The sequence below is a fragment of the Cinclus cinclus genome, chromosome 3, assembly GCF_963662255.1.
Source record: "Cinclus cinclus chromosome 3, bCinCin1.1, whole genome shotgun sequence".
In the NCBI taxonomy this organism is placed as follows: domain Eukaryota; kingdom Metazoa; phylum Chordata; class Aves; order Passeriformes; family Cinclidae; genus Cinclus; species Cinclus cinclus.
Window position 1 is genome coordinate 33,335,007 of NC_085048.1, and position 27,974 is coordinate 33,362,980.

The window sequence follows — 27,974 nt, forward strand, 5'->3', positions numbered from 1 at the left end:
ATCACACACACATGTGGTCATTTCCACATATGGTGAAAGCCTTATAGCTCTTGCTGTAACTGGTGTATTTCTAATACATCCAATAGCACTTCACAGAGTAAGTTTGCAGTGCGCAGCAACACATAAACATTTCCATCTCCTTGTCCACCAAAGACTTATCAATACTAGAGCTTCACTTATTGCTTCTCATTCTGAAGCTGCAAAGGAGCAGGGAGAAAAGGACTAAGTAAAACCTGGGTTTATTGTAGCTAGGAAAGAAGATGTTCAAAACTAAAAGACGAGAATGAATAAAAGATAGCCCAATAAATTGCAGCAGGCAACTTACAATGGGTTTTCAGCCAAATTCCAGCCAAAACCTCATTTTGTAATGCCATCAGCAAGAACAGAGAGTGCCCTGGGAGTATAATTTCCACCTCTTCTTATAGAGCAAGCCTGTTCCGGCAGCAGATGCACTTGTTTCATAGAGAGGGTCAGAGAAAGAGAGGAACAAGTCTTGGTGGAAAGGCATTCAGTCTTTCAGCATTTAGCCTATATAGGTGATCCCAGAGAAGTTACAGGTTCCACATGGGAAAGGAAAAGGAGAAACTTTCAGATTCTCCAGGATATGACCATAAATGTACTGCTTAGCCTTAGACTAAAAAACTTCCTACTTGCATGTTGACAGTCACCACCTGGGAGTTGGATAACAGTCCACAGTTAATGTACCGCACAAATACAGTGAGACGTAATTGTTAACATTTGCAAAGCACATAGATAAAGTTCAGATGAAAAGGTTCACTACCACTGAGTACACAGAGATGGACAGAAGAGATAACATGTTACCTGTATTTGTTGAAGTGGTGCAATATAATTCAATTCTACAACCATAAGCAAATACAGCTATGCACACGTGCATGCACACACATTCTCCTTCAGGCCATGTGCTGTCAGCTATTTGTGTAACACAAAGATGTGATTCTGGAAACCACACTTCACTCACAGCCCAATTCTATCTTTGCAGTAGGCATGAACATGGACAGTGTGTCTTGCAGACATCTTAAAATACACATAGTGGGAAAAACAGATAAGATTCTGTACATTTTTCTCTTCAATAGAGACAGTATAGAGAAGGCTGGGTGAACAAAAATATCTGTATGTGTGTATAAGGAAAACAGAAAAAAAACTCCTTTAATGCATCCTTTATACCTTTTTCTTTTTTGCTAGTGTTATCAGTTGTTCCCACTGTTGTGTCAGCAAATGGCATGAGCACAGTTCTCATCAACATGTGCAGTGTTTCCATCAAAGACATTTGCAGAAAGGGGGGGTCCGCTTCAGAACAAACGTATAACAGAAAATAAACAATTGCCCTAGAAGCCCAGTCACACTGAAGGCAGTCACGTCTGATGAATCATGAAGACTGAAGAGAGATGAGCAGGAGGCAGGAGCAAGCAGCTTGCATTCCCTGCACAGCTCCCACGGCCACTTCCCCTACTGTACAAGGGTCGTAGCCGTGCTCACGCTCAGGCACAGCGGCTGTGCTTAAAGCAAAGGGCACCTGGCACCCTCCCAGCCACGTAACCTACAGCACAAGCAGCTATTTCCTTGTAGTCAGGGTCCACTGCCTGACAAACATACGTGACATATTCCTGTAGAATTACAGGATGGTGAAACGACCATGGGAAGAAAAAAGACTCCTCTTCTACTATTATGGCATTCAGTGTGTGCAGACAAATCTGGAAAGTTTACTATAGTGAGAAATTAGCTGAGAATCCAGCCTCAGGTGTTGCACTCTCCCGGTCTTCCTGAAACAAAGTCTAAAATAATATAGAAGGGAGAAAACAAGAAAAAAAAAGAAATCTTACAGTACCAAGAATGAGATAAAAACTTTCAGATCCATTTTCCATGCTTACATTCTTATTTGAGAATTATTCATGAAAATTACGACTTTATTATTATAAGGGAGAAAATTGACTCCCATCTTTCCTCCAGCTGTACATTATTACTTGAGAGCAAATGCAGTGGATCTGTTTAAGTCTGCTGTAAGGTCAACTTACCTTTTTTTGTTTGCTTGCTTATCAGTTTTTCATACATCCTTCATGCAAATGAAGCAATAAAAAATTCCCCAAACATACCCAGGCTTTTAACCATTACATCCCCTTCATCATCCCTGAAAGGTTCATGCATTATTTGGAAAAATTGACCCCAAACATTAAGTGTTTTAAAACAACTCAGTAGTTCTACATAGAATTCATTTAAATCAAGACTGAGGAATGTAATGATCTGTTCTAAATCATCACTTGACTCAGACTTTCTCATCTTCCTGGACCAGTTTCCTCCAAAAAACTTCAGTTGAACAAGAACATTGTTCCCCAACTCCATGAGATTACTAATCCTACTGAAGGGCGTGACTTCACCTGGGTATTTCCAGTAAAAAGCATCATCCGAGAGGAGCCATACAAAGAAAATGCACTCAGCACAAAGCCAACGCTTTTGACAAACTCATGGTGTTCCCATGAAAACATGAACCAAAGTTCTCCTCCCTCTTTGCAAAGGTTGAGACATGCACATTCAGGCACCCTGAGGTGCTCAGAATGGAGCTGCAGAATGTCATCCCAGGCAGACATCAGAACCTGGAGAGAACTCCCCTGCACAGTCCTCAGAAGCCACTCCAGGATGATCAGGCTCCCCTCACTTGGCTGCTCAAGTCTACTGCCTGTGACCACGGCCCAGTGACACAACACCTACCAAGGCCAAATTTTGTATTTCAGGCCTGAGCTGAAATCTATATATTGTACTGAAACAAAACACAGTGAGCATTTCAGTCACTTGAATCACAGGAAATAAAACATGCTTTAAGCAACATTTTGATAAACTAGACTGCATTCTTCAAGGCTGATCTAAAGAGCAGATTTTCAGCTTCTATTAGTATTAGCTCCTGCCAGTCCTCACCTGAAGCCATTGCAGAAGTTTTCTTTCCTTATATTATTCAGGTGCCACAAAAAAAAGGGGGATAAAAGGTCATGCTAAAGAAATAGTATTCTATGTGAGAAATAAAAACAAGTGAAAAAAAGAGAACGCAAGATAGGGAATGAAAGAGAAATAAAGAAAGAGAAATAGAAAAACAAAACCAGAAAAAAAGAACAGAAAAACCAAAGAACAGAAAAAGAAGCAAAAACAGAAAAACAGAAAAGAGAGAAGAGAAAGCAGAATTTTTGCTGGAACAATAGCCACCTCACCTGAGGATTATCTTCATCTCCAGCACTTTCTTCACATCCAACTCCCTTCCTCCAGGCAAAGCTTTCAAGAGCTTGTAGTGCTGAAAGACTAGTGTAATATCAGTCCACGCAGGTTACCTGAAAACTGCTACAAAAATGGCATTTTTTTTGGTGCCATGATACACACTAGTTCAAGTTTTTTATTGGAAAGCAAAAACTTTCTAGATAGAGTTTGTGTCAGATACCATTCCCTCATCAAAGAAAAATCTCACACAAGACATTAGAGGGACTCCCTAAACTCACAAGAACTTGTCTGCTGCATCATTGCTAAAAACCCTTTAATTTCAAACATACATTGTGTGTGTGTGAATCTGTTGGGCCTTCTACATAATAAAGTTTTTTTCTCAAGGTTAGACACATGAAACACTACAAAAACAGTCCCTTCCCTGTTGGGATTTCTGAGGTCTGCCACAGCTAGAACCGTGAAAGGAGGGGTTCATCTTCTGTATGCCTCAACATCTCACTTGACCAGTGTCCAGCACATCAGGCAACAGAGAGAAAACCTTTCCTTTCAGTTTAAGCAGCAGGCTCTTCAGTGGTATTTTACAAACTTCTCTTGGAGTAAAAATGGATGGAATACATTCCAAGATCATTTGATACCTTAATTGCCAGTTCCTGTTACTACAAAATAACAGTGTCTCTGGCCTGCAAATCAAGGATTAAGGGCTTAAGTTACTTTAAACCAATGTACATCTTTTACCTTTATATTTAGAATACGATCTAACAAACCGGAGTTCTGTTCTGACTTGTCTTTACATCGGAGCTAGCAATTCTTTGGGTAAGGAGGAGAGTTCAGGCTGCCAAGGGGCTGCAGAACATCATTTCAATTAAAGAACAATCAATGAACGCAATCAAGTTGAACACTGTCAAAAGAGTTCAGAGTCTCCTTTAGCTCTACTAAAAAAAAAAAAAGGGGGGGTGGGAGGGGACAAGCATGGGGACAAAAATGGACACATTTGAAGTTCAAAAGTGTTCGTATCAAAATACGCAGCTGTAATATCCTATTGCCACTTACAAATGATGCTATCCACAGGGTGGGGGAATGTGGAATTCAGTTAAAAAACATATGGTAGGAAGATATCTTCAAGATTTATAACAGCCTAAATTAGGAAATTTAGTAGTATTTTTGTCAACACTGTTCCGTGAAAGGTTGCACAATCAGTCCTTACATGGAAATTCCATTCAACAGTACTGTCAGCTTAGTCACTAAAAGCCACCTCTATCCTTGAGGAACAGAAGTAGCAAAGGTTCTATAATTGACTGAAGTCTCCCACTTTACTTACATTTTCATTTCAATATACAGTGCACAAAAGTTTTATGTTCCTCAAATGCCTTGACACAAAAACAGTAAGTCCTGAAGTTAGTGCAGTATTAAATTTTTAAACTGTTTTTATTTCTCCATCTGAATGTGAAAAATTTTGCAAATTTTACTTATCCCGTTATTTTTAAAATTGCTAAAGTTGGGGATAATGAAAAATGAAGGAGAAAAAACAAAATGCTTGGGGTTGTTCAGAGAAACTGTTTCACAGGATGGTTCATTTGTCTTTGAGATAAACAAATACTTCACTAGAATCCTTTTGTTAAAGTTGTACTTCTTACACTGAACAGCTGCAGTACATCTCCTTGAACTTGTATATCTATATGCTAAATATTGTTTTTTACTGTAAACTCTGATGTGCTGTTTTATGTGCACTAGAACCTGGGAATTCAGCCCTGTTTTGGTGCAAGTAAAAGGAGTTAATAAGCCCAGAAATGGCTAAACGTGATTAGAGCTGAATTCGCGTTTGGTGTAACAAAAAATGGCCACAAAGTTGGGGATCTGAGCTAGAAAATGCCAGCTTTCTGTAACTTACTTCAGCCTTAACAGAGCTGTTCTACCACAGCAGTTTAGTGTTTTCAATTCCAGAAGAGTGGTACACTGATCATTCTTCACTTTCATTTATGAATATTATGTATAACCAGTGATGATGCCTAAACAAACTGTGACAATAAAACCACAACTTGAAAGCAGTCAAGCTCCTTGGCATGGTGGAAACATCAACCCTCTTAAAATTTCAGGAGAATTAGATTTTCAATGGCATTTTGAAAAATTAAGCCAAATAGAAAATTTACAATAATCTTACATTTGATTACAAATTAGGTTCCCACCTGGAAAGGCCTGATGCTTCCATAGCTATTTCTCAGACTACATAAGCTTTCTTTTAAACCAGAGGATAGTTTCAGCAGGCCCTAAGGCCCTTCAGTACATCAAGTAAAGCCCTTAATGCAAGTATTATCATCAGTTTAGTGAATTAATTACCAGTAGAATTTAAAACAGAATTAAAGCCTACATATTTCCTTGCCTGTGTAGCTTAAAAACGTCTATAGTTCTTGTTTCAGACACAAAGGAAATACTTATCAATTATTACAGTTACCTAAATCATTGATTATATATAGACAGCACATAAAAGTACACTAACTTTGTATAAATCAAGATTTTACGATTTATTGCAGTTTTTTACAAATTTTGTGGGGGATTTTTTTGGTGTAGCTTGACCTGAAATCATTAAGACGTATCTCCATTACTTTTTCCAAGATTCTTTTATCACACAGTGATCAATTCTTTACATTCATTTTCTGCAGATCTCTCCATTCCAGTTTTCCAGAGTTCATGAGTACTGACATTACTGAGGAAGTACAAGTTCAAACACACCTATACAAACAAGACAAACTAGACAAAATATTGCAGATAAGGCTACCTTTTTTTTTCTTTTTCTTTTTTTTTATATCTATAAATTTGTTTCAACCAGGCACAGAGAACCTTGGAACATAATATTGAAAGCCATCTATGACAATCTTTGCAGCTTAGGTGTTTGCAAATTTCCAAGTCAAGCACTTGCCCCTACAGCTTTAACAACATATATACACACTGATCTATTATTTCCTCAGCACTTCAAGTGAATCATCCCCAAACACAGTGGTTCTAAAACCGTACCATATTTACCAGAGTAAGACTACAGATGAGCTAATTAAGTGGCACCACGTTCTCCTGAGCTGTGTGCTTTACTTCAAGACAGAGCTGGCTGCTCCAAGGCCAAGCTCACTCACAGCAGTGACAAACATGCACAGCTGAGCATGGAGGCCCAGCCTGGGGCACAACAGGGAAATGTGCTGGCTACAGCAACCAGAGAACCAGGACTTGCATGTGTAACTTAAGAAAAACTGCATTGTCAAATGGTACTTTTACATGAAGTTCAAGCACAAACTTTTTCCCAATATTCCAAATTTGCAAGAAAGGTCTGAAGGGCACCCCACCCCCCAAACTTTAAAGATGTTTAATTCTGCACATTCAATTCTACATTACTTCACAAAATAAACACCTGCTTTTCACCTGTTAACAAAAAACCCTTGCAATTTAAGATTAGCAAATACATTCCAAATCTACAGCCTCATGTAACATTACTAATTATAGGTATCATTAAAGAAATGCTCTCAAAACATACATATAATAGATGCTGTGAGTAAAGGACACAGTGAACACATTATTTCATTCTCTCTAACAAATACCTAGTGACTATGGGCAGTGTTGTAATGCCGATGTTAAAAATTACATGATTCTTATTCTTCCAGTCCTGTTTCACTTGTAAGAACTACAATTTCAAAAGTGCACATACAACTGTGAGAACTGTGGAAGGGAGGACTGTGAAGAGTACGAATTAGTGCTTGTTCCACATAGGTGCTGCTATAGGTCCCTGTGGAGCCCTTTCAACGGTCACAAATTCTTCAGGGTTGTCAAAAGCTTCATAGTGGACTAATAAGTCTTGAATAGCACATTCCTCAATCTGGAAGGAAGAAAAGAGCATATATGTCAGTGTCAGGTCTACATTTACATCATAGGCATGGTTATGAACTGGCTTCACTGGCCCTGAATGCATGAGACCACCTAATCAGGAGTGGTAGGTGATGCATTCTTCAGACAACTTGAAGAAACCTCATGTTTTCAGGCCCTGCTGCTCATGGGAAACCTGAGGCACCTTTATATCTCTGGAAAGGCAAGAGAGCTGGACACAAGCATTCTAAGAAGTCTCCCCATTGATAAAAAATTCTTAACATACATGATGAAGGAGGGATCAAGTGAGACATTCTGATGGATCTCATACTCACAAAAGAAAAGTTTTGGTCAGGGATGTGAAGGCTGAGGGCAGCCTTGGCTGCAATGATAATGAGATGCTGGAGTTCTAGATCCTGAAAGCGGGGAACAAGAAAAACAGAAAACAACTTGGGACTTCAGAAGAGAAGATTATGAAGGCATCTGCTTAGAAAAATTCATGGGATTTGGCCCCAGAAAGAAGAAAGATTCAGGACTGCTGGTTGATTTTAAAGATCACCTCAGCCAAGCTCAAGAACAGACCATGCCAATGAGTTTCCTAGCCAAGTAAGAACAGCAGGAGGGGCACAGCTGAAAAAAAGAGCTCCTGACAAAACTCAAACAAAAATGAAGTACACAAGACGTGGAAGCAGAGAGAAGTGACACAGAAGGAAAACAGAGACACTGTGTGACCTCACAGGAAAACAGTTAAGAAAGCCAAAGCCCATCTGTGGTGGAATCTGGCAAGGAATATGAAGGACAACAAAACAGGCTTCTACAAAAGACAACATGGATCCACTACTGAATGAAAAAGACATGGAAAAGGCTGGAGACTTTTATCTTGGTCTTAAGTGTACAGATCTGTCTCCAGCAATGCCAGGCCCTGGAGATCAAAGCTGCAACACCACTTTCAAAAACACCTTTGAAAATTGTTGCAATAAAGGTTAATTCCTGAGGACTAGAAGGAATCAAATGTCATTCCTACCTTCAAGAAGGTCAAGAGGATCTCAGTGACCACTAGGTGACCCCCAGGAAAGTGGTACAGCTTAATTACTAAATAAGAGTTAAAGTGGACAAGCTTAAGAACAAACCTCATAAATGCCATGTGAGACAGACTGAAAACTGGCTGAAGTGGTGACCTCAAATGGTTGTGACCAGTGGCACAAAGTCCAGCTGGAGGCCAGCCACCAGCACCAACACTGAGACTAGGACCAGAACTTTTTAACATCTTCATCAGTTACTCACAGGAAGAGACAGTGTGCACCCTTGGCAACATTATGAGCAATAGAGAACTGGAAGGAGTGGCTGATACGCCAGATCATTGTGCTGCCACTCAGAGAGACCAAGACCATGCTGGAAAAGTGGGCTACAAGGAATGTCATTAAATTCAAGAAAGGGAGAGACAACTGTACACACTGGTAGCTGACAAGGTGGAAAACAGTCTAGCACAAAAGGAGCTGGGGTCCAGTTGGACAATTAAGCCTTTTAGCCAGCAGTGCATTCATATGGCAAAGAAAGGTGACAGCCTCCTGTGCTCTATGAGGGACAGCACTGCCAGAAAAATGAGACAGATGACACTTCCCCTCTACTCAGCACTGGTGAGACACACTTGAAGTGCTGGGGTTCAATTCTTGACCCCCCAGTACAAGAGAAACATGGATATAATGAGCAGTCCAGTAACATGGCATAAAAACAATTAAGAGCCCTGCACATCTGACACTGAGGAGATGCCGAGTACACCGCACTTTAATGTGTACAAACGAAGGCTTAGGGTGATCTTATCAAAGCGTATAAATACCTGCTAAGAGAGAATAAAGATAACTGACCCATGAAGTGATAGCCAAAGACAAGAGAAGAGGCAACGGACACAGATTGAAAAACAGAAAATTGCATTTAAAAATATTTTTTGCTGTCAGAGTGGTCCCTGGAACAGGTTTTCTAGAGGGGCATTTGTCTTCATCCTTGCAGATAATCAAACAATGTCTGGCGTTGAGAAACCTGTTCTAAGTTGAGAAACCTGTTCTAAGTTAACCCTGCTCTGAACAGGGGCTTGGATTAGGAAATTTCCAGAGGTTCCTTATAAACTCAACCATTCTCTGATGCTGCAAACACATTTACCATGGACTTGGTAATTTTGACTTTAATAGATGTCTACCTTATCAAACAGCAGTGTGAAGTCATTATTAAATTATATTTAATATCATTATAGAAATGACATGTACTAATACATAATTAATACTAATAACTAATCTCTGAAGAGCCATTGGAAACTCCTTGTGTTACTTTAGAGCAGCAGTAATTTAGCACTTTACCTGGATCAATGCCAAAGGTTTCTCTCTGCTCCTAATAAGAGCAGCTTCTTGCTGGAGCTCTTCCTCTACAATAGCTGAGAACATGACAGGTGCTATCACAGGAGAGCTGGCTGGCGATGCTGCTGACCAAGGACTGAAAAAAAAACCCCCACACACACACAAAACAAAAAAAAAAAAAAGATATAAACCAAAACCCAAACACAACAACGACAAAAAACCAAAACAAAAAAAAATCGTTATGAGGAAACATCAAGGTCAGCATAACACACAGCAAAAAAGTCTCAGAACCTAAGCCACTACCAAACTTACTTATGACTCTCCTGTGGAGAACCTAGAACATGGTCCTCCAGACCTGGGTTACTTCTGGTGTTGCACCTGAAGACAAGTAGGAAAGGAAAGTTAAAGTTACTGGCAGAGCTAGTAACTAGCTAGTAACTAGCAGAGCTCCTACATCATATTGTGAAATACAAAACTGCAGTAGGAAATTACAATATGTAGGGTTTAGACAGAGGAAAGACATTAGTATATAACGCAGAATTTGTTTTTGTGATACTGTGACTGAAGAAGATACTGATTCTCATTTCTAACCACCAGACCCTAATGGAATTTCATCTTGGGCATTAATTCTGGCATTTCCAAATATATGAGGATTTAAAAAAAAAAAAAAGCTTTTTTTGTTTTTTACATGTAAATTAGCCAACTGAGTTATGCACTAACAGCACTACCTATAAAAGTTTGCAATTAATATGAAAGAATAAAAAAAAATCAATATAAAATGATAAAGATTCAAGATTAAAAATTCAATTGTCCTGCATTCAAATTAAGTGTTTCATGCAAAAGAGCCAGTGCAATCTGGCTCTAGAGTAAATCTCACTAGAGTAAATTATTTGAGTGTAAACTCATAATTCAGTCCATTTCCTGTAACCACCACTCACATTCACAAGAACAGCATAAAACTAAAATTAACAGAATAGAAAAAAAAAATATCTTGAAATATTTATACAGTTCTCGACAGGAAGATATTTTATTCAGTCACAAAATGTTAATCTCTCAACAAAAAGAAGTTCACATTTGTTACACTGTATTCATTAAAAGACAAGTATATTTGTCAGAAAAATCCTTCACCAGGAAGAGAGGGTCCTATTCTCATTATTTAATACTTATCTTTGACAGGATAGTTTTGTAATTCCCTGAGGTGTTACTGCATACTGTGAAATGCTGGCAAACATTTTTTAAATTATTCTACACCACTGCAAACAACTCTAAGGGTGTTGCTGTCTCAATAAATCACTCTCAGTTTTCTTTAATGCTTTGGTAATCCTTTGTAAGCGACCACAAGCTCTTGGATAAAACAGAAAAAAAAAATCTATAGAAAGTTAAGAGAATTCCAGTAACTACCAAGTTCTCTGTCTGAAATATTTCCCCAAGAACACAATTCCAAGGATAACAAAAAAAATGATTTCTACCACTAAGTAGTAAGGGCAAGATCTCAAAAAATCTGAAATCTAACTAACATCCATCATCAAAAATGGATTTAAAATAATCATGTTGAGCTTTTTGTCACAAAACAAACAATGCATGTTGCCAGGTCTTGCATCCTTGTACTCAAGACTGAAAAATATGGACTGAGCAAATGGACTACGAGATAGGTGGAAAATGGTCTGGAAATGGATAAGCTGTACGAAGTCCATCTGGAAACTAAGTACTCGTGGGGGTCCTCAGGGACTGATACTGGAACCAATCCTGTTGAGCATGTCTGGTAGAACAGAATAGAACAGACCCTCAGCAGGCCACAGCTGGCTGTGGAGAGGCTGGGGACGGTGCACATTCTGGATGCCAGGCTGCCTTTCAGAAGCCCTCAAGAGGCTGGAGAAACAGGCAACTGAGAACCAATGAATTTCAAAGGCAAGTGTCCTGTATTTGAGAGAGAACAGCCCCACAAGGCAGTACAGGCCAGGACTGACTGGCTAGAAAGTAGCAGAGAGAAAGCAGAACCTGCAGAATCCTGGCTTGCAATTAGTGGAAGATATTACCAGCCATGCCCCTGCAGCAGAGACAGCCAACTGCATGCTGGGCTGTGCTAGCAATACTGTAGCAAGGCAGGCAGAGGAAGTGATTCCTCCCCTTCATTCCTCTACATACAGAGTATCATTCTCAGTTTAGAGCTACTCAATACATGAAGGACTTTGTTAAATTGGAACAAATCTGGGATTAGGAAGAATGTGTTTTGTTAATCCTAAAGTGGGGCAGCAAAGGGGAGATCTCATTGCTGTCTTCAACTATTTAAATGCGGGATAGAGGAAAGATGAAGCGAGAATCTTCTCAGAGGTGCACAGTGACAGATTAGAGGCAACATACACAAGAGACAAAATAGTAAATCCCAGACAAATAAAGGGAAAAATAAAAATACCATCTAGAGATGATTATCCACTGAAACATGCTGCCAAAAAGTCTGGGGTATCTTCGCACTTGCAAGCAGCCACAACTCAACCAGATAAGGTCCTGAGTAACATGATCTAGTTTGACTTACTTTGAGCAGGAGGCTAAACTACAGAATCAAAATTATTCTGGGATTTCAAAGCACGACACTATTTTTTAGCTGCATCCAGCTCTGAGATCCTCAACACAAAAAAACATGGACCTTGCTGCAAGTCCAGACGAGGCCACCAAGATGATTAGAGATATGGAGCACCTCTCCATCCAGGGAAAAACTGAGAGAATTTGGTTTGTTCAGCCTCAAAAAAGGAAGGCTTCAGCGTGACTTAACTGTTGCCTTCTAATACAAGAAAGGACCCTGCAAGAAAGACAGCGAGGAACTTCCTACAAGCACACGTAATGTCAGGACAAGGCTTCAAACTGAAAGAGTGTAGGTTTAGTTTAGGTATTAGGAGGAACTTCTTTACTGTAAAGGTGGAGGCACTGGAACAGGTCCCCCAGGGAAGCTGTGGATGCCTCACACCTGCAAGTGTTTAAGGCCAAACTGGATGGAGCCCTGAGCAACCTGGTCTAGTGGGAGGTGTCCCTTCCTCTGGCAGGAGGGTTGGAACAAGATGATTTTTAAGGTTCCTTCCAACCCAAACCATTTCTATGATAAGTTAGCTTCCAGCTTTTACTGCACTTAAAGAAAACAACATTGAAAAGCAGAAAAGAACCAAAGAAAAGGAAGATGAAGAGGAGATGAAGGCAGTCTTCTTTTCTTTTGTACTGACATTATCTCTCGATTTTATCTCTTTTTCCACCTGCTTTAATAATACTCATGTTCCAGTACATTTGACAGTAACTGATTTGACAGCTAAGCTCTTCTTTCCATTCCCAGTCCAAAGAATTCATAGCACTGCCAATAAATGAACCCAACTGGATTGTTACACTTAACAAATCTGATGACTTCTATACAAACAAACAAGACAAAAAGCCCAAATAACAACCAAAAAATTCACCTCAACGGGAATTTCCCAAAACTGGAATTAATAGCTCCAGCATCACAGCACACCCTAGTGATCAGTTAAAAGGTAAGTAAATACCTGTATTATCTCCCTCATTTAAAGTCATCAGGGCTTTAAAATGTAGGAGGAAGTCCAGGTATTTTGAAACAGTTTGTACATATGTACATCTGTGTTTCTTGCTAACAAGACACTCAGTCCAGATATTAAATCAACTGCAGATATTTCAACACACTAAATTAATTCCTCAGCTGGCATCAAAATGACTAGGAGAAATGTGAGGCTAGCATATACAGGAAAATGGAAAAAAAGCTACAAAAATATAGAACTTGGAAACCTGGAAGTCTTAGAAATTATGACTGATGCAGACACATAAATGGTTCTGCATGGAAATAAACCAGCCAAGTATCATCAGTACTGAACCAACCTGATTAACTCAGTTGGCTGAACTTGCCATGACTCTTGTGCAGCCACCAAAATGTCCCAGCCCTCAGCTCCCTAGTGGTCCTTGAGTATTTGTTCAAGAAACACCAGGTCAGGTTTGGTGCCTCCCTGATCTAATAACTGCTCTCAGAAAAAGAAGACAAAGCCTGGTCTCCTGCAGAACCCTCCCGGGTTTTTCTATACCATTTGAGTCATGTGCTACATATTAGCTCATTATTAGCCATGACAGAACTAGGCCATTCCCACACAAAGCTGCAAATACTTGTTTCCACTAAGACTCTTCACTGCTCCCTGGAGTAACACAGTGAAGACAACTCAGCCTGCTGCAACTAAGTTAAGTTATGTCAGGCCTGTGTTTTTAGCTTGGACTATGAGCTACACATGCACAGCATAACTCACAAGGATGAGGTGCCCCTGGAAACTATGCAGCCACATCCATGCACCCCAGCTCTTGGGATGATCTGCCTCTGGATTAAATGCAGCTCAAATCACCACAATTCATTACATGGTTTACCTAAAAAAAAAAATTCTGTATTGCAAAAATTGGAAGGCGACAATACATAGAAGAATGCTTACGTCACCATCCAAAATACTCTCATCCAGAGGTCTAAGATATTTGTCAGTTTAATTAAGGCACAATTTATCCAAAGGAGAAAGACAAAGCAGGAACATTAAGCAATGCAATTATCTTCAGTGTCCCATCACCAAGTCTAACATTAACAGGTGAGGATTGCTTATACTCTATGTTTTTGCAATTTTCTTTCCTTAAAAAAGAAGGGATAAGGGTATGGATAATTAATCTTCACAGAAATAGCCCTTAAATGCCACAGGTAAAAATCACAGCCTACTGTGACAAAACTGTACAGTCAAAAAATAAAATAGAAACTGCACTCCTAAAGTTTCAGATAGGGGATCTAGTCACCTAAGCTCTTTAGGCCTAATAGAAAGAAATAAGCATCTTCAGACACAACTCAAAAACAACCTGAAATAGCTTTGGAGGGGCCTTTGTTTCAAAGTGATGATAGTCAATTTAGCCATCTACTAGGCTTCCACTAGCTCAATGTGTCCTCTTCAGACATTTAATGTATTACACCTAGATTCAGCTCAAATAGTCCACTTTGAGAGCATGCAGACTGGTCAGGCTGTAAAGACGAGTCAGGGAAATGGAAAAGAAATTACTTTATGAAGATTACAGAGCTGTTGTGAGAAAGCTAATAATAGGATCCAGTACAAATTCTCTTACCACCAGCCCTTGGAATCTCCCATATCATGAATAATTTTATTATTGTGCAAGCAACAAAATGAACAATACCTGTTCTGCAGATTTGTGTTTCATGTCCCCACACCTCCACTCACCACAGTAAACCTCACTTCAGCTTTTTCCCTCTGTTCCTGAGGAATGCCTCCCCATGACATACACTCCAAATGCCTCCTACCTATCTCCTCTATCACTCCTCTAGACACTATCCCACACACAATGGTCCTACATTTCTACCCTCATTTTATTCTTTATATAGCAGTAAAACATGTAATACTTCTGTCCTAGGGAAACACCAATTTTTATACAAGCTGAACAACCAAAAGCGAGGTCCAGCAGAACTTTCTTGTCCCCACAGAGGAGTCAGTTATTAGAGGAGAACGGAACAGGAGCTCGTAAGAAAAACAGCCAGATAATGACACAGCTCCTTGTGCACCAACAGCTCTGCAAACTTATCCCTCAGCACAGCTGCGTAAACTTGAGTCAGACTGCTCTAAAGTTGTGTTGTAAGAAGAGTTATGCGAAGGATTACAGAAGCTCACCCTCTTGACTCAAGAACTGCATTTAAGCTCAGTCCCTCAGGCCTTTCTTACGCTATCCTGAAGCTATGGCCAAGGCCAGTTTTGCTGTTCCTGAGCTTGACTGGATTTGCAGGTTTGACGTCAACCTTGCCTGATCCCAATGCACCTGTCTGTGCTCACTGACTGTGGCTCATCCTGGTTTCTGTCACAGAGCCTGTCCTGCTCACCTCCCTCTGGCACACTGGGGCTGTGCCTTTGCCAGGGAAGGCACCAGTCAGCCAGTTGTGCTGTCATACTTGGCTTCCCTACCACTGTGGATCAGCTGGCCTGCAGTGCTTCCAGACAGTAGGTGGTAAAGTCTTTAAGATTTTCAGGCACTCTGTTTTGTAAATGTCCAGCATTCAAAGTTACTGATGACAGGGGGAAGGGATGCAGGTAGGTGGGCAGTTCAGTCATACAGGCATACAAGAATAAGGCTGAGATTCTTTCCTCAGCTTAGGCAGTTATTTTAACCCAGAACATCAATTCTATTGGAGGTAGCAAGAGGATGCATGGCTAAAATGTTTTGACCAAAGACCAACATAATGACCAAAGACCTCTAATAACTAGAGGTATGATTTACATATGCCTTATGCCTTGTCTTTAGAACTGTAGCCCCATAGTAATTACAGAACACAGACATAACCAGTGCATCAAAGTTTCTGTAAGCTTGCTTAATCCATTAAAAACTGCACTTAATTAAGTCATCTTATAAGAAAACTCAGATTAGGAAATGCCAGAACTATGTTTGAATAAACTAGCTTTATGCACTCAGTGGTTACTCAGAAATACACCTTAGCAAAATGTTTCATGAATGCCATATCTGAATGCTCATGAATACCTAATTTCAACAGGGGTTAGAAAATACATGTTTATCATTTTATACATGAATACATATGCAAACAAACACATACAGACATATTTTGTTTGGAGCCTGAAACTATAGATATAGATACAGATATAGATCCATCTATATGGATACAAACAATGACCCTTAAACAAAGTATTAGCAGTGGTATTAAATTGCTTAAGTCTTTTAGCTTCCTATTCTTTAGAGTATTTCATTCATAAAAATCTTATTAACAGAATCATCACAAGAATGGTCTTTTTAAATGACAATTTGTTCTTTCTTTTTTCAGCAGAATTTAACAGGTCACTGTGCTTCTTGTATAATGGTTGACCAATTAGAACAAAATACATTCTTACCTTATGGTGTTTTGGACTGATGAATCCTCAGATCCTTTATATCTACATCTTTTAATACCAGTACCAGGTGAATTATTCACACTCTTTTCTTCTTCTTCAATCACAAGATCACGGAATGACTTTGGCAAGGCAGAATGTAATGAAGATGACCTTTTTAAAAACAAAAATTAAAAAAACCATCACACTTTATACTTGCACTTTCCAAGATTACATATTATTCCATGATTCAGAGAGCAAAGAAGCCTTTCTACTTACTAAAAATACATTATTTTTACATTACTCAGGTTTTGTACTGCCATTATGCTGCTAGACCCTATTTGCTAGAATAATCCATTTTGGGCCATATAGTTAAAGAACAGGAAATAAATATCTATGAGAACAGAGAAAGGCATTAGTTTTGAAATTTAATTAGAATAAAAAAAAATTAAAATAAAATCAAACCCCAACCCACCCCTTTCCCCCATCTCATCCTCTTACAAAGCAAATTTTTCTCATAGATGGCTTGTCTTAGATAAGCTGTACCTTTTCTAACAGTGCTAGTCTTTGAAAAGTATTTTCATAAATCACAGTGCTTCAGGTACTGTCAATCTAACACAGGTAGTTTACCAGCATGAAGGTCAAGTACAGCTGATCTTCTCTTCCCAAGATACTGAGTTACTCGTACCTGCTGGAGGCTCTCTAAGTCCTTTAATCCACAGTGCAGTTCAATAAAACTGATATCCTTCATTTTCTTTTACTTGTTCAAGCACGAGTTACTGAATTAGAGACTGAATATTATCTTTCAAAAATAAACTATTAAGAAAATATAGCAATTTAGCATCTTAGGTACCATGAACAATTTCCAAACCCAAAGCCTTTTTGTTTACAGAATTCAAGGCAATTACTACTAGTCCTTGTCTTAGCTATCAAGGCTTTGGAATTAATTCTTCATATATTTGCTTATATTTGACTTTACTAAGCATAGCAGTCCCATGTATTGCAAAATACACAAAATATATTTTGAAAGATAGCTCTGCTTATTATCTCCTCAAAGGAACAAGAGACCATTTATAAACACTACTGAAGTAAAACAATCTCTTTATACAATGCCAACTGTTTGTGCAACTGCCATAAGAAGAGCAGTATCTCAAGTCAAAGACTTTCAAACTACATCTAGGTGGGACACAATTTAAGGTAACAAATATGAAGGAATTTTAAAAGTGAAACACTGTATCTGAAACATTACAACAAAAGCATCTAAAATCTATGCATGATGCCTGATGTTATTCCACCATGGCTTAAGTTTTGATTTTTTTTTTTTTTTTTAAATTTAAGTATTGGGTAAGCAGCACAGAAAACATAGAAAGCAGAATGGGAACATCCAGACAGAGGGGCTCAGAGTCATTCTGCACATCCTCTTTTCCTACCACCAGCTGGCACACAGAAGTTCAGGCAAGTGTTTGACCACATCTCCCTCAAACCTATTATACTGAGTAGGCATATGGTCCATGGGATCTGCTGTCACAAAGCCTGCTTCTGCTAGTAACATTTTAAGTAACCTACTTTGATCTACTCATTTCCATGAAAATTCTGTACTGCAATCAGATCCACTTGCAACAGAGAGCCAAAAAAAATAATCAACCCACAAACATCTCCCAAAAAATCAACTGTGTCATTCTCAGTTTGTGAACCTATCTAAAACAATTATTTGTGGCTTAAAATTATTTGTCTGAAAAGTGGTACAAAGATTTTCTAACATGTAATAACTCTAAATTCCAGCTTGTCCTGTCTGATAAATTGTCATTTTTATCTCATTTGCTAAATTTCAAAAACTAACTTATACATTTTTTTGAAGTGGAATATGACTAAGTTTCTCTAAGCTGTAACTGCAAACCATCAAAGCATGGAGTTCCAAAGCAGCTGCTGATGTTAAGAATAAGCTGGAATACTGTCAAACCAACAACTTAGACATCAAGACACAATTATTAATTCTCAAGAGAAACTTAAAATTTCTTCATGCTTCTGGTCTTGAAAAGCCATAGACTCCCCTGAGCTTAGAAAAGGCCCAAAACAAGTAAGCAACACTCCTACTCCCTTGATCAATGTAGGTTTAGAGAACTAATAAACTCAACACGCAGTTAACTTCAGATATTTTTTCAAAGTATTACTAGAGGAGTATTTTATTTTTCCCTTCTAATTCTCAGTTTTCTTCAAAGGAGGAAACACAAGTTCAGTTTCCCCAAAAATCATGAAACTGGGGGTTTCGCTTGGTGGAAAAGGTAGAGCATAGTGTAAGACAGACTTCAAGTCAACCAAAAAAAGCCAGAAGGTCCCACACCCTTCTGGCAAGTGTGCTTCACTGCATTCAACATCCAAGTTGAGTATCTGATTTCACTGGAACACATTCTATGGCTTTGACAATACTGCATGTGTGGAAAGCTCAATCAACTGCCAAATGCACTTAATAGTCCACTGTGAATTTAAAGACTAACTCTGCAAATGTAATATTAGAGTAGATGAGTAACACAACCACTCTACCTTACACACAAAAATACTTTGAACAACTGGCAGGGGCAATCAAATAATTGATCGCTTGCCTAAAGCAGCTTGAAGTTTATTCAATAAATGTTTTCTTCCAGCAGCGAGGCCTAATTTTAAAAATTCATATAGCTCCCACTGGTTCTGTGCTTGAACTCTTGAGCTAATGGCATTTTCCAGACTGGCAGCCAGAGGAACACAGAAGGAACGTGTGGAATCACACACAGTGACCACATGAGTATCAGGCTGGATTCCATCCTCCAGAAATACACCCTAGCCTTTCCACCTAAGAGGGTTTGTGTAACACAGTAGGCCCAGCTCTTTCCAAAAACTATTTAATCAGAACCTTAAGAGCACAATATACCTTCTGGAGACATTTATCTAGGGATATTCAAAAATCAGTCTTTATTTGCTTTTTAAAAGCAAGGAAGAATTCACAGGCAGTTTACAGTTTAAGTGACACCCAACAGGTGTTATAACCTAGTTCACTGAACAGATGATACAGTATTTTTGTATTTGAAACTATGATATTAACTCAAACCCTTAAATTGCATGTGATCAGCATTCAAAGTCATTTTAATACTCCTATGCATCCTTCCACCACAAAACTTTTAGAAGTATCCAGTGTTCCCTCCAGCTCCAAGACACCTAGGTAACTTTGTTATCCCTAATTTTGGTCAAATATCCGCTAATCCAAAGTCATTCCAGACCTTCCCCTAGGAAGGGCTAACATTTTTCTTTATGTTTTTCACAGAGAAAGAACACCATTCATAATGGTTTTCAATAAACTCTTCCTAAGTTTCAGAGATTGTTTCAGATTGTTCTCAATCTTCTTTTTCTACCATTTACTTGGACACCATCTACAAATGTATTATCGTACACAGGAAAGCAGCAGATGAGATGCAATCTTCTGACGCAGAGCAAAATTTCAAAGAGCTGCTCATCTGCAACCACTGCATTTCCCTACCCCCTTTGATTTTCTAGTTTACTTCCAAATGTAGATACAAATAGTTCAGTCTGCCTATTCAATGTAAAAACTCTCCAAAGAAAAATAACATATATTTGATTTATAACATACCATGCATTCCCTAGTTTTGCAACATTTGTGAGTGGAGGTGGTGCAGTTACTAGAGTGGTAGGCTCAGGGCTGCTAGCTATTGATCCATTATCTTTTGCTGCCAGGGCCATCATTTTCCTTTGCTTCTGAGAAAGCTTGATTCCATGAGACACCATTCTGCTGTGAATGGACATTGCAGAGAAAGAAGATGTAAGATCAGTGTCCTTTGAGATGACTCACCTTTAATCCTGCAAATTAAATTTAGAAATAACTTATTTCCTAAACAAAAATACTTTGCTTAGAGTGCCAAAAAGCAAAGGGGAAGCAAGGGCTCAGATGGTGGAGAAACTAACAAAAAAAAAAAAAAAAAAAAAAAAAAAAAGGATCAATTAATATCAATCAAGAGTGACAGAAAGAAAAGCATCATAGGAGTATTCTTCACATAGATGTCCATAAATGAAAACATGCAGAGTAGGAATCAAGTCAACAAAAGAGGATTACCACCAGATGAAGACTATTTTCTAATCTTGTGATTTTTAGAGACTGTTAGCTCCCTTAAACCAAAAATATTCAGACATTAAAAAAATATATACAACAGCATAGAGCCTTTTCCTCTATCTGTAATAATTTTCTAAGCTATTTTGATTCTTCAGTCTTGGCCGTTTTGTTTGCAGTTCCTGAATCTATCAAGCAACCAAGCCTTTACCAGGTTCCATGAGTACTGTCCTAACTCTGCTTTATAAGAAAGTCACACCTCAAAAGGCATGAGAGTCACCTCCTGTTCTCTTCCATATGTCACCACTTAAACAACACTAGGTTTAATACACTGCCTTGTTAAAAAGCACATTTATCTCCTTGTGTCATCTGTGATGCTCCTACTTGAAGGAACCCCACTTGCTTCTGTCTAAAGAGTTGTCAACATCAAGACATGGGTTCTGGGAGAGGTCAGAGAGTGCAAGACAAGAAATGAACTTCTCAAATCCAGCACTCATGCACAAGTAATTTCCAAAGTCATAGGGACAATAATTAATTCATTTTGGTCGGAAACAGAAAGGCTCAACAGGACAGACCACTTATTTAGGAACTAGCTCACTTGCTCTTTTGCAGTAGTTGACAAAACAAGACTAGAGTAAAATAAAGGGATACAATTTGCATGCTCAAAGAAGAACAACATAATGAAGTAAACAAAGCTGCTCAAAACCAAATAGAAAAACTTTTCTCCTGCTTTTTAAAAACTGAATGGCCTAAACCACTAAGTAAATTCATAACAACCTAGCCTATCACACTTTTTTATAGATTTTGGTTTTTTACCAACCTTGAATTTGCCTTTGGCATGGTTCCACACTTCTGCATACTTTCTTCAATTTCCATGATGGTTCTCAGATCCATAGCAGGAGGGCTGGCAGGGCTAAATAAAAAATAAAAAGTTACCTTACAAGGCACTGATTTTTACTTACATTCCACAGTTCCAGCCTTCACTGAAATCATCTAAATCATACATAGGATTGGTAACTGGTTGTATAATTTATGTCTGTTTCTTCAATTATGGCAAACCTCAAATAAAATGTTTCTGACAAAACTTTTATAAATATATACATTTTTAAGAGCACACTATAAAAATACTTTCAAGACTCGTTATACTATGAAACAAAAAGATGTGAACTATGATTACTTTAAAAAATCTAGATCCCTAAAACCATGATTACTTCAAAAAATTAGACAGCTAAATAGGGATACTTATTTAGGAGTAAAATGCCCATGCTAAGTTATAGAGAGGCAATGCTCACAGCTCTGTCCTGAAGGTTGAATTAGATCTCTCTTTGAGGTTCAAAATTATTTAAAATTATTAAAATAACCAGGTTAAAATCATTTCACATGATAACCAAAACAGTTTTTGCAGTCAGAGAGATATACAAACATCAGTAACATTTTCAAACTTCAGGTATCAGTCTCTTTTTCATACATGACCTAATTTTAAGCTTTCACAGAAATGAGTATGAATTAAATCTAGACATTCCAAGCTTTACAAGAAACTATAAATAAAAATATGTGAACTTAACAGCATCTGTAACTAAACTGCATTACAACTCGATTCAAAGACAGGCTTTGAAATAAAACATAACCAGCATCTTCTCCATCTCTCCTTACAGATAAAACATAAACTCCATTTTATTATTATTATTGTACCAGTTATACCTGTGGTGTTGACTTTTACACCTGTTTAAGTCTAAAAGCATAAATAATCTCCAGGTACAGTGGAGCTTCTAAAGGCTTCAAGCACGGTATGATTCTACAAAAAACTCTCCAGTATTTTACACAGTATTAACCAAGTAGGTGTTATAAAAATAGATATAAAAAGTACAGACTGGAAGCAATTTAAAAATATGAATAATACATATAGCATTGCTTTTCTCAATGAATAATTACAAAACGTGTCCCTTTTATTAAATTACCAAAATCTTGAGTTCATGTGTCAAGTAATGTATGACATTTTGAAGAGCAGATAGCTTTTTAGTCTGAATAGAACATTATTAGCTTTCACTACCAAGTGTAAAACAGTGACTGTAAGTATTACTGCACCTGAAGCTGGTTGCTACCCAATTGGGAGAGCTCGCAGAGCTGTGTCTGGCACTGGGAATGGACCGAGGAACAGACTGTGTCAATGCTGATGCTCCCTTGTATGACTTCATCTCCTTATTAGGGTGAGAGGCTTTCATACCCTGACTGCATACTTTGTCCTTCATCTAAAAAATCAGGCAGAAAATTGTTGAATGAACACTACAGACACTAAATTTTATTTTCTTAGTCAAACAAACAGTAACTCCTCAAAGTTGTCTACTCCACTGTAAGTACAACAGCTTCACAGAAAGACTCTAAAATACAAACTCTGCTTTTGATGGACTAGTTAAACACAAAAAGATTGCAAAGAGGAAATCCAACCTCAGTCCTCTCTGAATGAAATCCTTTTGTGAAATCAGGAGACTGCAAGTCTCTGGGGCTACTCACTCCTGCGTAACTACCTTCAGAGTCAGATGTTAAGAGTTCTGGAAGTGATTCTACTGAGTTAGCTTTATCCAGTTTTACTGAGCCTAGAAATAAGAAAAGATAATAGAACTATTAAATCATAAGAGCCAGACTAAACAATGCTTAACAAACACAAAAATTATTCACTCCATATGATGAATATAAAACAACCAGAAGTTTACCTAGTCCAGAATACTAACCAGTGGTAAGTATAAGCAAATTTTAGACTATCCTAAATATTTTTTCAAAATAACATTACTCCCTGTTTTCTTCCTCTGTCTCACAATATACAAATAGCAGCACTTTTGAATTCTTCTACCATCTTTTCAATAAAAAATGGATTATTTATTCTTTATGTTTCAGAAAAAAAAAATCCACAATGCATTAACAGAACTGTTGCACTTATTAAAGCTACATGAGAAAATGTGCATTATGTTTATTTGATAAAATGCATAATTTTATCTGAACTTTGGGCACAAACTTCATATGACAAACACCCTTTAAAAATACCCCTCATCTTAAGAATTCACTATTTAAATTTAACTATAGTGTTCAGTAGAAAAGAAATAATCTAAGATTTCATTCTTGAAATACAGAAATTGCATTGAATATTACACTTTATGTTCTGTTTTTATATGTGAAAAGAATCTCTTTCCCACTGACCTGTAGAGGCTGGACTCTGAATAATATCTGATAGATTATATCCTCCAGAGCTGTCAGACCGTTTTCGTGGCTTCTTTTTTGCCTTAGTTTTTGCTTTTTTGAAAAGGGCTTCCCTAATAGGGGAAAAAAACAAAACAAAACAAAATAATATTAAAAAACCCACACAGAATGCATTAAAGTCACAGAAACTGAGCTTCAGAACTACCTATGACAATGTCATGTTTTTCAACCATAGCAGTTATACTTCAAGCAGTAGCATCTGATCTCAGCAGCTGGCACTAGCTGCTTGCTCCTGCTCTGCTTATGCACTGGCACAACCATTTCAGAAATGATTTTTTGGGGAAAAAAAGAATTCAAGAGGAAAAGGAAAACACTCATTCCAATCTAGATCTAGCCTCTGGACTATTATAGCGCACACAGACTTCTGCTGAGATAATGAAAGATACAGCTTCTGCACAGGCTGGCACTGCCATCTAGGTCAGATTAAACCTGCTACACATCACAGCAACTGACATAAAGCGAATTACAGACAACTCTCCTTTCTTCTCCCTTGCTTTCTCCTGAATTACTGAAGTTCAATAAATGCCACAGTTGGTCTCACTCTTCCCCAACATAAACATTGCCATCATGATAATACTGGTTTTACAATAAAGCAGATACAGGGGGATGTTACTTAAAATGCCATGTGTTCATATATATGCTATTAGGGAAATCAAAGGCCTCTTTCATTTTAATAGAACTACTAGATATTCAGAATTATATGAATTGCAGCTACAGTGCACTATTTCAAAGCTTCTTTAAGCAACTTTTTGTGAAGTAACTATATAACAACTTATTCATTCTTACAGCACTACCTTATAATACTTGGGATAATGTTTTTTAACCCCTGGACTACCCAATTCCCTAGAAGCTACCACCCAGCCTTGAAAAACACTGAGAGGCTTGAAACTGAATACAAAATAGCCTCTCTCTCAGTTTCCTTGAACTGCTAGGTCTTACCTACACTAGCTCATTTAGTGCAACATTTCTGACACAAGTGCTCAGAACAGTACACAATACTGCCGGTGAGGTTTCCTCTGCATGCTGACAATAGTATCCCACTATTTCTATGCCTGTTACTAAGCTAGATTATCATACCGCAAAGCTCTGCATTTCACTTGACAATTCTGCTAATATCAAGAAATTCAGATTATCACAATTTTTCAAACAGATCTATAGCACATTCAGGTCTGTTTTTTGTCTTTTGATTTCTCCTAATTCAGTGAAGTACAATGAACTGCACAGTTGGTCTCACACATATACAGATACCCTCATCACATGCACAACTCCCAAACATCACTGAATAATCACTCTGCAACCTTTATTAATATGCTACTTATAAACTGAAAGTGCTCTGCTGCAGTTTCGCAACACTTTCAAAGACTCAAGGAAACTGAGGATGATCATTGAAACCTCCATTTCTTACAACTTCAATTCTGAACTTAAAAGCAGTCAGGCACCAACACAAATGGGGATTAATACCGCACACAGTTCATCTAGTTAAAGTATTGATGAAAAACAGATACCCACTGAGAATTTTGTTCTGTATTCATTTCTTCCTTTAAAAAGACAAAGTTCTCTCCATCTTCAGGCACAAAAGAACTTATGTCAGGTCCATCTGGATATGGAGTAATTACTCTCCTGACCATAGCTGGAATCTGTAGTTGTAAAAGCCATTACATTAAGTTTCTCTTAAATTGTACACTAGCAAATTTATGTAAGAGGACCAAAACTGATCATCATTTAAAACATTTTCATAGATCACATAATTAAATACTTAACAAGTTTATAAACTTAAGTTGTATCTTGAATCAAAATTGGAGAAATATCTTAAGTGACAGACTCAAAATGCCTGTTTCATCTATCGTTAACTCATGGCAAAAAATGCTTCAAGATTTTGCAAACATTTATCTTTTATAGTTAGAGAATACTGGATCATAATGTGTCTTGGCTTTCACCACTGCATTACGGTTCAATTTTCGCATTATTCTTCTTACTGATTTTAACAACTATACAATCACCCTGAACTTTTCAGATTTCTTCTTCCTTCTTCTAAGTAAGGGATGTTATTTTCCATAGGTTTTGCTTACGGTGTTCCATGCAACAATTGTTAATTACAGAACATTATTATGTTTGATGTGTATAACTAAATAATTTAAAAGACACAGCACTGTTGCAGCAGTATAATGAATAATATAAATATATAATATATAAATAAATATATTTAATATATTTACTATATTTATATATAAAATATAAATAAATAATATATAAAGAATAATGAAATATTAATTCCTTGAGAGTGATAACAGCAGCAGACTTTATCTTTTGAGTCAGATGTTCTACTTCAGCCTGTCGCCTACAGACTCTGTAGGTATGTATTTATCCTCATCTATTCTCATTTTATGCTAAGTTAGTTTATACTCAAATTATACAACTTACCATTTTCCTGTAATAAACAGAAAGATCCTTCACAACTTCATCACTTAAGACATCCAGAGTCCTAAAAAATTAATTAAAAAAATATTTTTATTCTTAAAAACCAAATTCATCTTAGTAGAAAAAAAAAAACGCATTAATGAAAAATTCAAATGAACATTTTGGATGAATCTCACCTACAGGTATTATTACCTATTCACTGTGGTCAGTCTAAAGGAAGACACTGAACACAAAATAAAAATTAATCAGTACCTTTGTTGTAGGGCAGGATTAAACACACAACCTTCCCACCTACCTTTACTTAAGGTCATAGCCAAAACAGACCTTTATAGTTAAGTTACCAAGAACTGGTCATTGCTTTACCTTTTTCTGCACCCTGCCTTCCTGACATGTATCTACATACTCCAAATCTATGTAAATTCTCCAGAAAACACACAACACAACATAGACATTTATGCCAAAAAAAAAAATACCACAGCAACAAACTTCACTCAACAGAACAATTCTCCTTGCAAAAAGCTGTCAGGACTTAGTTCTGTCTCAGGTTATTCAAATTAAAAGTCTTTCTACTGAATACTAACATTTTAATATTTTCACTTAAATGTAGATACAGTCTTAATCATAATAAGAATGTTCCACGTTCTTTCTATGCTTAAGACGAAACAAATCTGAATTCCAAGTAATATTTAAGGCAATATTACTTGACTTTTCTCTCCAAATCAAAGATTAGAATGTTTATACTTTTATAAGAGGCAAAGAAGGAAACTGCTAATATGAATGAATTCCTGTATCTGAGATGCAAGTGAAGCCACTGTGTGACACAGCAATGAAAATGCTGGCCTTCTGAACTGTTACAGATTTCTAAGAACTTCTGTAAGTGAAAAGAAGTCTGACAAAAAGGACAGAGAGGACTAACAACAGAGATTATATTTTTTTGCTGGGCTTTTTTTGTGTTTTTCTAAGGTTTTGCTAGAAGAAAACTTCAGTCAGTGATGATAAGGTTTGCTCTGAGAAGATATGTACCTAGGAAGCAACTTGAAGGCCTGTCCAAAACCATCAAGAGAAGGAAGGCCAGAGCACACATTCAGCTTCTCAGAACTTTAGAACTTTCCACTGTGGAAAGCAAGGATAATAAATTAATTTGTTCAGCTCTCACTGTACACATTAAAGCAAAAAGACTACCAGATGTAAGGTCCATCCTCTTTGGAAAATGAAACAGCTATAAAATGCACCTACTTAAAATAAATATGTATAGTAACAACAATGTTTTTAAAAAACCCACCCAAACAATCCTAAAACAAACAAAAAATCCCACAATAATCCCCGTCCTCCAAGAAAATAATCTCCAAATGGACGGAAAAGAGAAGCCTCACAGCAGTTTTATGCATCTTCAAAAACACTTTAGACCTAATGTTAAAGCCCACTGAATGCGAGAGGCTTTTCATGCCAAACTGCAACATATGGTTTTGCACTATAGAACTGGTACAGTATGTACAGATATTTAACTAGCTTCTTCCTCCCTAACTGGCAAAAATGAACCTATCTTTAAACTAGCAGCATTCAGCTGCATTTTAACACTAAACTGAACATATTAGTTACTCCGATCCTCTTTTTTGGGACATTTAAATTTTACAACTAATACATTAACACACTGGCATTCCTGCTTACCTTGCTTCAAGCAAAGCTGCCATATTGAGTCCTATGAACTGCAAACAAGATAATTTTAGCTGTTCAGCATTATACATTGCTGAGAACTCCAACAGTTCAGCAGCATTCTTTAAGGTAACTGCAGAAACAAAACACAAGAAACTAAATTAGGTACTTGGCTGTAGTATCAAGCAGCTGTTTTTTAAAAAACTTATTGTGTAGCATGATCTAGTCATTGAAACATATCATATCCTATTCCTAGAAAAA

At 37.6% G+C, this 27,974-nt stretch overlaps 1 protein-coding gene across 3 annotated transcripts in view; it reads right to left on the bottom strand.

Moving 5' to 3' along the window:
• Positions 1–5,713: 5,713 nt before the first annotated feature.
• Positions 5,714–27,974, bottom strand: part of IBTK (inhibitor of Bruton tyrosine kinase) — a 53,412-nt gene continuing 31,151 nt past the window's right edge. The window contains exons 18-29 of one of the 3 annotated variants that reach the window (XM_062489836.1): positions 27,729–27,846; positions 26,064–26,124; positions 25,152–25,279; positions 23,583–23,695; positions 22,836–22,984; positions 22,476–22,639; positions 21,211–21,303; positions 19,917–20,072; positions 16,322–16,471; positions 9,723–9,788; positions 9,414–9,546; positions 5,714–7,075 (exon numbers count right to left, since the gene is read on the bottom strand). In XM_062489836.1, the coding sequence (XP_062345820.1) occupies positions 6,950–7,075; positions 9,414–9,546; positions 9,723–9,788; positions 16,322–16,471; positions 19,917–20,072; positions 21,211–21,303; positions 22,476–22,639; positions 22,836–22,984; positions 23,583–23,695; positions 25,152–25,279; positions 26,064–26,124; positions 27,729–27,846 (1,457 nt within the window). In that variant the 3' untranslated portion in view covers positions 5,714–6,949. Of the gene's footprint in view, positions 7,076–9,413; positions 9,547–9,722; positions 9,789–16,321; positions 16,472–19,916; positions 20,144–21,210; positions 21,304–22,475; positions 22,640–22,835; positions 22,985–23,582; positions 23,696–25,151; positions 25,280–26,063; positions 26,125–27,728; positions 27,847–27,974 lie in introns of those variants that run through there. The other 2 variants (XM_062489835.1, XR_009933051.1) reach the window with 2 other exon arrangements.